Source organism: Mastigoproctus giganteus, chromosome 13 (genome assembly GCF_048544385.1).
Source record: "Mastigoproctus giganteus isolate SK-2022 chromosome 13, ASM4854438v1, whole genome shotgun sequence".
In the NCBI taxonomy this organism is placed as follows: Eukaryota; Metazoa; Arthropoda; class Arachnida; order Uropygi; family Thelyphonidae; genus Mastigoproctus; species Mastigoproctus giganteus.
The window spans coordinates 60,197,541-60,209,705 of record NC_143587.1 but is presented as its reverse complement, the minus strand read 5'-3'; the positions used below and the strand labels follow the sequence as shown (position 1 = coordinate 60,209,705).

General features: G+C 36.1%; 1 protein-coding gene across 6 annotated transcripts in view; it reads left to right on the top strand.

Annotated features, from left to right (window-relative positions):
* LOC150076093 (tumor protein 63-like) overlaps positions 1-7,382 on the top strand; it is a 157,046-nt gene extending 149,664 nt beyond the window's left edge. For all 6 annotated transcript variants that reach the window (XM_090388079.1, XM_090388076.1, XM_090388078.1 and 3 more), the window contains 2 exons: positions 1,896-1,993; positions 7,265-7,382. In XM_090388079.1, coding sequence (XP_090244205.1) covers positions 1,896-1,993; positions 7,265-7,328 — 162 coding nt within the window. In that variant the 3' untranslated portion in view covers positions 7,329-7,382. The remainder of the gene's footprint in view (positions 1-1,895; positions 1,994-7,264) is intronic.
* Positions 7,383-12,165: the final 4,783 nt, after the last annotated feature.

Genomic DNA, 12,165 nt, shown 5'->3' with positions numbered 1-12,165 from the left:
CACAGAAAGTAGGAGAATTTTATGTAACCTGGCTGTTGTCCAAGAAGTATGATTAATACCTTCAAACCACCAAAAACTGTCCACTTGTGATCACAGTATTTCACCGTTTTTACAATAATTTTGCAGTGTCATAAGTTTATGTGTGCAGAATGAATGATTGAGGTAAACATGTAGCAGAACTCCATATACACTCATCATCAAACTATCAGTGAAGAATCTCCATCTTTACTAAACGTACATAATATGACACGCATTGTTTAAACATTTACATCAGTACAGAACACAAGGGATCCCTCATTGAAGAAGTGCTAGGTATTGCGTTGATAAAAAATTTTAGTTTTATTGAAACTTTGTAGGCTATGTTTTGGGTCGTCTGTGGAACCCTGCTTTGGGCCAAATGGCAGGGGGGGATACTTCATTACTAGAAAATACAACTTTCAGTGTATTCTCCGTCAATTAGGGTGCACTGTGGCAAATGTAATCCCATCAGGTAGAGAATAAAACTGTTCTCGTGGTTTTCAGTTTAAAACCATAATTTTTTTTTTCTTTTCTACCTATAAAATTACACATTACCAAACTGATAAATACCACTTTGTTTCCCCATCTAGTTTCATGAATCATGTATGCCAATGTAATCATTAGTTTTCCAAGTTCTCAAGTTATATTTATAAAGTATAAAAAATATATAAGAAGAAATAGAAGTAAGAAAAATAGGTACAAATATATGACAAGAAAAGAAAGTAAGCAAAAGAAATCTAGGGCAGAAAAGCTAAACCCCAGCAATCGAAATATAAAGTAATGAGGAAATAAGAAAGGGAGAGAGAGAAAAAAAGATAAAAAGAAGAGTATAAACAGTTTACAGGTAGAAGAGAGAAAAATGTTTATATGTAAAAAAGAGAGAAAAATAGAAAAGAGGGGGGAAAAGATACACAAAAATATGTATAGAATTAGATATATAATATAGTGTAGATACACCATAGTTAACCCATAAAATTAAACCACACGTAGTGTAACGGCATCGTGGTGGTGGTGCCCATTGACGATGCCTTTACACTACATACATAGTTTAATTTTATGGGTTAACTATGGTGTATCTACACTGATATTATATAGTTAATTTAAACCCATATGGAATTATGCCCTGTGCATTTAGTCTTTAAGTACAGAATTATAAGAATCAAGAAAGAATATTGCATATAACTCATTGTTTTCTAGATGGTGCATGCACTTCCCCCTCCCCCTTTCTGTAGTGTTAGATTATTTTAACATTGTTTTGTACTTAGCTGTAAGTATTGTGATCTCCTTCCCCCCCCCCCACTTTCTATGTTAGATGTCATTAGTTTAAGCTATATATTTTGAAGTTTCTAGGTTAGAGTTATCTTTTGCACCTTTTGATTATGGTAAGTTCTGTTCTTGTTCTCTTTCATATGAATTAGCAGTCTCTATTGTCAGCTGTGAACTACATGCCATTTACATAAATCATCCCTCCTTTTTTTTCTAAACATGCTTATTTCAGTTTACATTAATTTTTAACCAAAAGTTTTTGCTAAAATTAATTTCTTGCCAAAAAATTTCATTTTCTACTTTTTTTGTGATGTATATTGACATCTATTTTACATCAGAAATAGACATATTATTGCTGTTTCTACTTGCAATCCTGGTGGTTGACATCAGGGTTGTGAGTTGTACAACAATATTCTTTATTGATTCTTCTAATTTTTATGTATATTTTTTCCCTCCTATTTTTTTTTCTGTTGCCTATAAATTTTTCTCTTTTGTACCTATAAAATTACACATTACCAAACTGATAAATACCACTTTGTTTCCCCATCTAGTTTCATGAAAATTGTTTTACTTAAAAAGTTAGAAAGTAATTTGCGTAACAATTTTTGCAGGTACATAAGAAAAGCATTTTTGAAATGCTGTTGAAGATTAAAGAGGCTTTAGAACTTGCAAGCTTTATAGGTCCCAATCTGATTGCACAACTGGAATGGTAATATATAATTTTCTGATGTGTGTATATATTTATTTGGTTTGATTTCTTAAGTTGTAATTTTTAGTCCCTTATTCTGTTTAATAAATAGTTTTATGAAGAACCTTTGAAGCCCAAACGGGTTGTATTCTGATAGTTATTACAGAGTACAGTTAACTTTGGGGCTTTTGGTGGAGCCCTGTTGCTATTAAACTATTTTCTGCCTGAAAGAGAATGGGCAACAAATCTCAAAATGATAAAGATTTAAAAGGCTTTGATTTTAAATTATTTTCTAATGGCTGAGGACTTCTGCTGCCTAGCTCAGTGTCCTTTGGCCCTTTCCAACCCACTAAACTTAATTTATACTTAATATAAACAATACATAAAGCTTGTTAAAGGAACTTGATGTCTTACTACATAGTATTAGGAATGGAGAGATAGTGTAACTTCTGCAGTAAGTGCACTTGAAGATTAAAAATACAGCTGTTAATAAATGTGCAATATAAGAATTGTTCAAATCAAACATAAATAGTTAGGATGTGCACAAAATGAATGACCACACCAGCAAAATAATTGATGGTGCCCTCATGGACCAGTGTGTTAGCATACATGCCAGATACCTAGTGCTGGAGAGAGAGAGAGAGAGAGAGAGTCTGTCTGTAAAGACAGGAAATTCAGAATCTTATGGTGGATCCAGGAAGTTAGAGGCAGTTAGAAAAAATATATAAAAATATATATTTTTATTGGAATATAAAAAATTCAAGAGCTAATTTTAAAATTCGAGAGCTTAAAAAAGAATTTCAGTTTATGAAACTCTTAAAGGCACAATATTTGAAAATTGTAAATGCATATATTTTCTTGATTTATATATGTATTATATACTATTCATTGCATCACTTTTCAAGTTTATTTCAAATTTCCCATGCCATTAAGTATGGAATGGGAGAAATGTGAGAACTTTTGGATACTCATCATCAGCCATTTACCACCCACGAACTCTTGAATTTCATTTGTCCATCTCTGTTGTTGTCTTCCAGGTTTTCTTTTAGCTCCTCTTGGGTACCATTCTGTTATTTTCTTAGTCTATCTGTGATCATGTCTTCGAGGCATGTGTCCTGCCCAAGTCCATTTCTGTTCTTTGGTTTTGATAAGAATGTCCTTTACTTGTGTTTGCTGCCTAATCCATATGTTTCTCTTCTTATCCAACTCACCAAAAGAATGGAAGCATAATGCTTATATACCATTTAAAAAAAAATGTTTATGATCACAATGTCATTTGAAAATCATAAATGGTTTAGGTACTCTCCATTCACATTGACTCCTTTCTGTGACCAATCCAGTCTTCTGAAAGCTTCCTCAAGGGCAGCAGTAAACAACTTCAGAGATATTGTCTCCTTGTCGGACTCCTTTCTCAATTTTAAATTTCCTACTGTCTTTGTCTAATCAAATAAAGGAGGTAGCATTCTCATATATTTTCTTCAAAATCATAATGTATGGGATGTCTATGCCTTGTCTTTCCATTGCCTGGAACATTGCCTTATGCTGTATGGAGTCAAATGCCTTTTCATAATCTACAATTGCCAGATATAATGGTGTTTTATATTCATTTGCTTTCTCCATCAGCTGTCATATTACTTGATGATCCATAGTTGAAAATCCTGTTCTAAAGCCAGCTTGCTCTTTCGGTTGATTCTAGTCAAGTAATCTTTCTAATCTGTTAGTAGTGACAGTTGTGAACAGCTTGTAGATTAAGGACAACTAGCTAATTGGTCTATGAGTTCCAGTTTGTCTCATTTATTATGCAGCAAAATTATGATTGCATTATTCCACTCCTTAGGGGTTATGCATTTCCTAATGTATTTTGTGAAGAGTCTTGCCAATTTCTGTGTCATGTCTCTTCCTCCCAATTTTAGGAACTCTACAGTAACTTCATCTTCACCTAGGACTTTCTGATTCTTCATTTTATTCAGTGCATGTGCTACCTCATCAGGAAGGATATATTTCGGGTATGTCATATGTGTTGAAAATTTGTGATCCCACTGCTTGCATCATTTCCTCGCTCCTTATATAATTCTTTGTAGTAGGCTTCTGCTATTTACACCACTATTCTTCAGATTCGGTTATTTGTTTTCCCTTAATGCTTGTTCTACTTTTCTTGTATTAAATCTTTTGTCCTCTCTGAGTCTCTTTGTAATGGCTTTGCATAACTCGGTATACTCAATTTTTGTCCTTGTCTGTGCTTATCTTGCTCTTCATTTGTCATCTTCAGTTCATCATGAACAGGTGTTTCTTGACTAATTTTTTCTTTGGATTTCCTTTTACTTATAGGTTTCTTGGGCTTTATTGTTTTCAGAAAGTTGTATTCCTCGTCAATATCTTGGTCCTGAAAGATCTGCAGAAGCTCAAACTTGTTCTTAGGTTCCAGTACATACTGCTTTTTCTCCTCCTGTTATCTCAGACTTTTGTATTATTTACTAGATTCAGTTTTTTCCTTTCTTTTCTTGCATCTTGCCATTCTGTGATCACTTCCAACATTTAACTTGTTCAGGATGGTAACATCGTTCACAATGTACATCCTGTTACTGAGGATGAAGTCATTTCATTAGTTGCTAATCCATTTGGGCTTTTCCATGTCCACTTTCTATTCACCCTTTTCTTCAAAAAAGTGTTCATTACTGAAATTCCTTGAGATTCTGCAAATTCCACAATTCTTCCACCAATTCCAAAATTTCCTATAATTTCTATTTCTGTGCTGTTCTGTCTCTTTTCAACCTTAGCACATAATGATGGTGTAGTGAGTTTTCTGTTCATCTAGAAGTATCTCAATTTCAGTGTACATTTCTTCAACCTCTTTATCATTTGGATAGCACTAGACTATTATTAATTTGCTCCATTAATGAGATATAGGTCACTGAAAATATGACGTATGAAAAAGCAGCCAAGGCAAATGAAATTAGATCTGAAAGTTTGGAAGGAAAATAGTGTCACACTGACAGTACTTTTCTTCCAGCTTTCAACCATGAATGCATATATACCATTTAGAAAATATAGCTTGAGGAGGATTAATGAGGAGTAATGAGCAAGGAAAGGAAACGGAGTTTTACATATATGTAAATACTATATAATGTTGGTGTAAATACACCATAGTTTACCCATAAATTTAACTACCTGAGTAGTGTAAAGGCATTTTATTTTATCTCATATTGTGGCTACCTTCACAACGAGATACCAGGTGTTGCACTACTTTGAATAAATAATGCTTCTCTAGTAGAGGAGACTACTGTTATTTATTCTCAGTGAGTACCACCACCCAGACCTGTTTCAGAGCTTGTTGGCTCACTTATCGGTGGATGGGCAGGTACCCTGATAATGCAGGCATGCATCACAGCTACACTACTCAGGTAGTTAAATTTATTGGTAAACCATGGTGTATTTACACTGATATTATATAGTTAATTTTGACCCATAACATATTATGCTTTGTGCATTTAACCTTCACATACTGTATTATTCTGTATGGCATGTCTGCATTATCAGGGTACCTGCCTGCCCACTGATGAGTGAGCCAGCAAGCTCCAAAACGCATCTGGTTGGTGGTGTCCACTGAGAATAAATAACAGTAGTCTCCTGTACTAGAAAAGCATTATTTATTCAAAGTAGTGCAATACCTGGTATCTTGTGAAGGTAGCCACAATGAGATAAAATCAAACAATGCCTTTACACTACTCAGGTAGTTAAATTTGTGGGTAAACTATGGTGTATTTATGCCAGTATTATATAGTTAATTTCAACCCATAACAATATTCCTCATGCATTTAATCTTCAAATAATATATGTAAATACAAAGAAGAGAAAATAGTAAATAACACGGGATTAATCTGATTTGAATTATATATATAGTGAACATTTCTTTGTTGCCAGGACAGTTGAATAAAATGAAACAGGAATTAAAAATCTGAATGAGAATCTAGTTATTAACCTGGCAGTGGTTGAGCCCGAAATCATAACAGATATGGCCATGTTCCATATGATCGGTGTCCAAATTTTTTTCTTTTTTTTTATTTTTGGAAATTCTGCAATTGGTATGCTGATCCTTGACCTTTTCATGAATGGATTGCATGATAACACTAGCCAACAATTTAAAATTTTTTTTGCACATCAGACTTAATGTTTATAAGTTTGCAGATGATACAAGATGATATAAAAATTGGGCAGATGGGCTGAGAAACAGCAACTGCATATGGTTGGCAGTAATCCCAGATTAATGTACCAACTGTGTGGTATGCTCAGTAGTAGAAAATGAAAAAGACGCGAGGTGAATCGTTCCGTCAAATATGAAGTTCTCTTAGCAGTTCAGACAGGCTGCCAGGACAACTCATTGAGGTTTTATCAGTGGCATACAGGAATATTTCCCAGCAGGGATAAGGAGGGGTTTATCCTGTTGTATAAGGCAATGGTTAGGCTTCATCTTGAATACTGCATACAGGTGTCATTCTAGGAAGAATGTGGATCTCTTGGAATGGCTGCAGAGAAGAGCAACAAGATTGGTGAAGAGTACAGAAAGGCACTCTTACCAAGAACAGCTTCAGTCCTGCAGATTGTAGTCTCAAGACCACGTACCTCAGAGGAGATATGATTGGGGTGTTTAAGGGTTTGAATGGATTGAGTATGCTCGGTGCTGATGGCATTCTACCTCCTGCTCAGACCACATGAAGAGTCATATTCAAATTGAGGCTTCAGCCAGTGGATAGTTGATTGTTCGAAAAAACTTGCATCTACTATTATGGAAGTGGGTAGTTTTAATAAATTCAGGGAAGAACTAAAACTATTGGAGGAAATGGGCATGTTATGTAAGAATTTTTTTTTTAATACTAATTAACTAGCTACTATTACCTACAAACATGGTTGATAGATGGCAGCATGTCGCTGTAGAGTTTCAATAGAATCTGTACATATACAAATGTTATTTTTTAAAAGGAGAAAGCATTTGCATTCCATTTCTTTCAGCTCATGTAACATATTTTTCACATTTTATAATATGCTATATTAAAACATTATAAAAATAACTTTATACAGCGATATATTTCTCCACTGGTGCAATACTGTAAAGTTGTGTGAAGTGCTTCACAATATGAGATTGATGCACTTAGCCACCAACTGAGTTTTCTCGTTGCTATGTGCAAGGCTTTTGCCCTAAATTCACTTCATATTATGTTGTAAATTTTTTATGTAGACACGGATTTTTTTTTTTTTTTTGAAATAAATATACTAAACATATTTCTTATTTTTCAGTTATAAGAAAAGAAGAAAAGAGGAAAATGAAGATAAAGAAAGATATGCTACAGATACAGAATAATATTCTGTATTTATGGTATAATTTTGTCCCAATGGGACTACTCGTATCAGTCATATTTTGTTTGTGATTTAATGTTTACGCATGACTGCATTAAATATTGCATTTTTGTAAAAGTTTTATTAGATTTTTTGAATAATTGTAATCATTACCTCCTTGAGGAATAAACATTTGTTTATTTGTTATTTATTTTGTTTGCATATTTTGACCTTTGAGGATGTATTGTTGCCAGCTTTCCACATTTACAATGGTTACTGGATCATTTTTGATCCCTTCTCCAGCTCACCATCCTCACACAATATTGAAACACTAAAAATATGAACAATGAAAATTAGGCCCCTGCAAGAATTTACTATCCTTCAAAAGGGAAAATTCTTTTATCATATACGAACCAGCATGAATAAATGAAATTCAGAAATATCTCTCTCTCTCTGTCCTTTGAACTGCTAACCAATGCATCAAATAAAAGAATGGACAAATTCCTCAAAGGCAATTTTGGAAAAAACTGAAATAAGAAGCGCAAAACTGAAATTGCAGTGGAATTTTTAATTCCCTGTTGTGGAATTTTTAATTCCACTGTTGGCAATTCTATATTCCTGCATAGAATTACCAACTGAAATCATGAGGTTAAAAAGAAAAATTCATGAGGAAAGCTTAATGTAAGACAATTGTATTCTGAAGTCTTTTATCTAAATTTAATTATTAAAATTTATTAAACTCAATGTTCCATCTGGTGAAATATAATTATTCCTTTTGCTAGTTACTGCGTGATAAGAGTTCAGAGTTTTGCCTCCAAAATTCTCCAGAAATCTACAGCTTTTCTCATGGGAAAATTAAGGCTGGAAATTCTGCAGTTAAAAAGATTTTAGTACTTCTGTATAATGATATAAATGACTATCTTTCCTATAGATTTATTGAAGAGCATAATAAGATTGAAATTCTTTCCAGTTACAGATCATTGATATCTAAAGCATTTAGGGCATAAGCCTCAAACGCTATATCTGAATAAATCAGAATATTAGTAAAACGGCATCGTTTTAAGTTATGTCTCATATTGTGAATACCTTCACGAGTTGCCATGATATTGCACTACTTTGAATAAGTAACGCTTCACCTGAGAAGACTAATGTTACTTATTCTCAGATGGATACCACCACCCAGACAGCACCGTTTTAGGGCTATTTGGCCCTTCTTCAGTGGGTGAGTAGGTACCCGAGTGATGCAATGATGGCAAAACAGTTATGAAGTATAACTCCACAATATGAGAGATGCCTGATGGTGTATCATGTATTTAGACTCTAAAGCATTTAGCCCTGAAACCGTGCCGTCTGGGTGGTGGTATCCATCTGAGAATAAGTAACATTAGTCTTCTCCTCAGGTGAAGCGTTACTTACTGGAAGTAGTGCAATATCATGGCAACTCGTGAAGGTATTCACAATATAAGATATAACTTAAAACGATGCTGTTTTACTAATATTCTGATTTATTCAGATATAGCTATGTATTTTTGATGCACTTGCACTATATTTATACATAGATCATTGATATTTATTGAAAGTGCTGTTTATTTATACTGCAACACAAGCAGCTCAGGGCAAATCTTCATAACAAGATTATGAAGCTTGTTAATGCTCTTCAATAATAGTGTCACATGTTAGTAGCAAGCGGTGTAAAGCAAATGGGCAGACAAGTAGAGAAGCTGTGTGTAGAACTCAGTGAGAATCAGGGAAGAATTATTTAAGTAACTGAATGTGGCATAGTAGCAGTACCTGATGCACCTGTATATATCGGCTGAAACTGCTAGGGTTCTTCACATGTAACTGTCTTGGGTGTTTCGAGATTGATACAAACTGAATAACATGCAGTCAACGGTAATCCTGACCAGAAACAGTTCTTACACGAGAGGCCAACAGAGGCTCATAATTTCTGAGCAGTAATAGAAAGGCTACAGTAAGTGAAAGAACAATCCAGTACAACGGTAGCCAAAGAAGCATTTCAAAATGCAGAACTAGTGGCTCATCACAGATGGGGTATTGCAGCTGACGACCGGACTGGTTCCGTTGGAAAGCAGAGTTGTGTTGTGATGAACCACAACATGTTGCCTTTTATGTAGAAGTAATTTTCTAGGAGATGCTAATTGAGTCGAGGGCAGCTTCCAGGTAGACATCTGTGACAGCAAGAGCTCTGCTTTTGCTTCTAGTGCTCTGAGAATGCTGCTGGTTATGGATGTTAAATTGGTGACTGTGGATCTCCTGGGAATGGCATAGTGAATCTATGGGGGGTTTTGAGGCATTATTTGATTGGTGACGGTTGAAAGTAATGTCTTCTCCGTGAGTTTCAAGAGAGAGATTGGTTTGAACTGTTTAATGAGGGTCGCACGTTGGCATGTGGCCTCACAGCATATCTGTTCCAGAGAAAGGGAAAGTAGTGCTGTGTTAACCAGGGGCATATCCAGGGGGGGGGGGGGCAGAGGAAAATATATGCCTTCTTAACCATGCACATGTGTTCCTAGGTCTATCTAAAAAATCAAAAACCTGGTTGTCATACCCAACATGATACCTGGATACGATGCAAGGAGTAAAACACGATTAAAAATTTAGCGTAGGGGATCAATGATAAACGTGATGAGCATTTGATCATGAATTGATGCACAAATTCTGGAGTTGCAGAGAGCAGCAACCCATTTATAGCAGTTATAAGCTGCTTCCTGGTGATGTGAACGGTGGAGAGCATATCAGCTGGGATATTGAAATGTAAATTACCTGGATAAGTCGGGGCCACAGTGTTTGAGAACTGCAGTGTGGTCTGTACCTTGAACTGGGCCCTTGTGGATAGCACAGTTGGTAGAATTGCATTCCTCCCCACACCGGGTGGAAAAGACCTGAGTTCGAGTCCCATCGATGAGGTGAGAAATATTTATGGACGTTTTTCACGACGTGGCTGAGTTAGTTACAAAACTGGCCACAGGTTTATGAAGGGCCTGTGCGAGATTTTTTGGTGCACCCACTCCAACTTCCTATTAAATTTATGCATTATACTTTTAATAACTGAAAAATACTTTTTTATTTTAAAAAAGAAACAATGTATGAGAGCCCCGGAAGGATAGAATCAAATACTGTATATTATTCATTCAAATGCATGAGAACTGAAATCCGAACTCTTTCGAATTGCTTGAATTGGAACGTAAGATTGACTTTAAATCGCGACTGTCGGAAGATCTCAACTTGAGGTTTACAGCAAATCAGTGAATTTGTGGGGAATTTTGCACCTCTAAATTTTGGCTCTTTGTGCGGCCACACCACTCGATTGCCCCCGAAGCCTGTCCTGCTTAGTCTCTCAGGCGAGGGTAGCATGGCTTTTTCCTGGAAATTAAAATATCGAAAGTATTTCGCAGGCACATGTGAAAGTCATTCTTGCACTACTACTATAGAATGAGCATAGATGAGAATGACAGCATAGACATCCAGCCCCTCCTGCAACTTTGTGAGGATGGATACCAGATAGAAGGCAATATACTGGAATTCTTGAAGTCGCTACTTACGACCAGGGTCCTTCACTGTGAATAAAAAATCTTTCACAAGGAAAGTTTGTGTAGGTGTACCCCAGGACGGAGTTCTCTCAGGGCTCCTCTTTACGGCTGCCATCCACCCATTCCTGTGTCAGCAAAAAGAATTTATTAGTTATGCAGACGACTTGAAGCTCCTCTATCGGATCAGCGGGACAGCCCAACCTGATTCTGTTTCTGGAAACATTATCAACAGCCTCAAGAATCTGATTAAGTACTTGGCACAGTTCTCTCTTAAGATAAATCCAAAAAAATCTACACAAATGGTATTTTCGCTCAAATCAAACCCAACGCAACTAAACCTGGAAAACCACGGAACCCCCATTACCCCAGTCGTCAGGCACAAAGATCTCGGCATTATATTCGACCCTAAACTCAGTTTCAAATACCATTGTTGCAGACATTCACAAGGTCTGCAGAGCAAGATGGCTTGCCAAACAACATCTTCATGTCACAGAGCCTGAGTACATGCTCCAATACATATACCGGTTTCTGCAGCCAGCCATCACCTACCGGTCAGAAATCTGGGCGTCGGCAACGAAAACCACGCTAAAAACCATTGCATCTGATGAGTACTGGCTTCTTTGGTGAATCCTCTTCAAGCATAAACTGCCACCACTCATACATACTTCAGATATCACCCAACTTCTAAATTACAGAAAAGTCTCCAAACGGATATTTGCCCTCCGCTTGCTTGTGTCAATTAAAATGATAGCGGGTGAAGTCAATATGCCAAATTTTTGGCAGATGTGCAATTGGAGGAGCCCTCCCCTCTCTGCAGTCTGTGGCATGGAGGCTCAGAATAGGGGATAGATTCCTGCCCATGGAGTTGCTCCACAATGTCCAGGAGATGGATGTGGACTACAAAAAGTTCATAGAGGATAAATCGTACAGAAGACGCATCGTCAGGGACCAGCTTTCGTCTTCAACCGAGTGACTGTCATCCTCTTTTCATGTGTCATCATTTCACATGTTAATATTAATTTTATATGTAAAATATGTAATTATACGATTTATGTTCTAATATATGTTTTGAGTAATTTTTCCTGTATAAGTTATTTAATGTTAAACCCCTAGCATTTTCGCTGTTGTGGGTATTATTGCATCAGGCAATCATGTAACCAATCACTGCCTGCAATAAAGATATTTAATTTAATTAGGGAGCAACGGCGTGGAGCGAGGGGTGATGAGGGTCTCAGGGATGGATGGCAATCATGAAACAAATACATGGAATGCGTTAGGGTAACGAAAAATAAGAATAGGTGGATCTATATT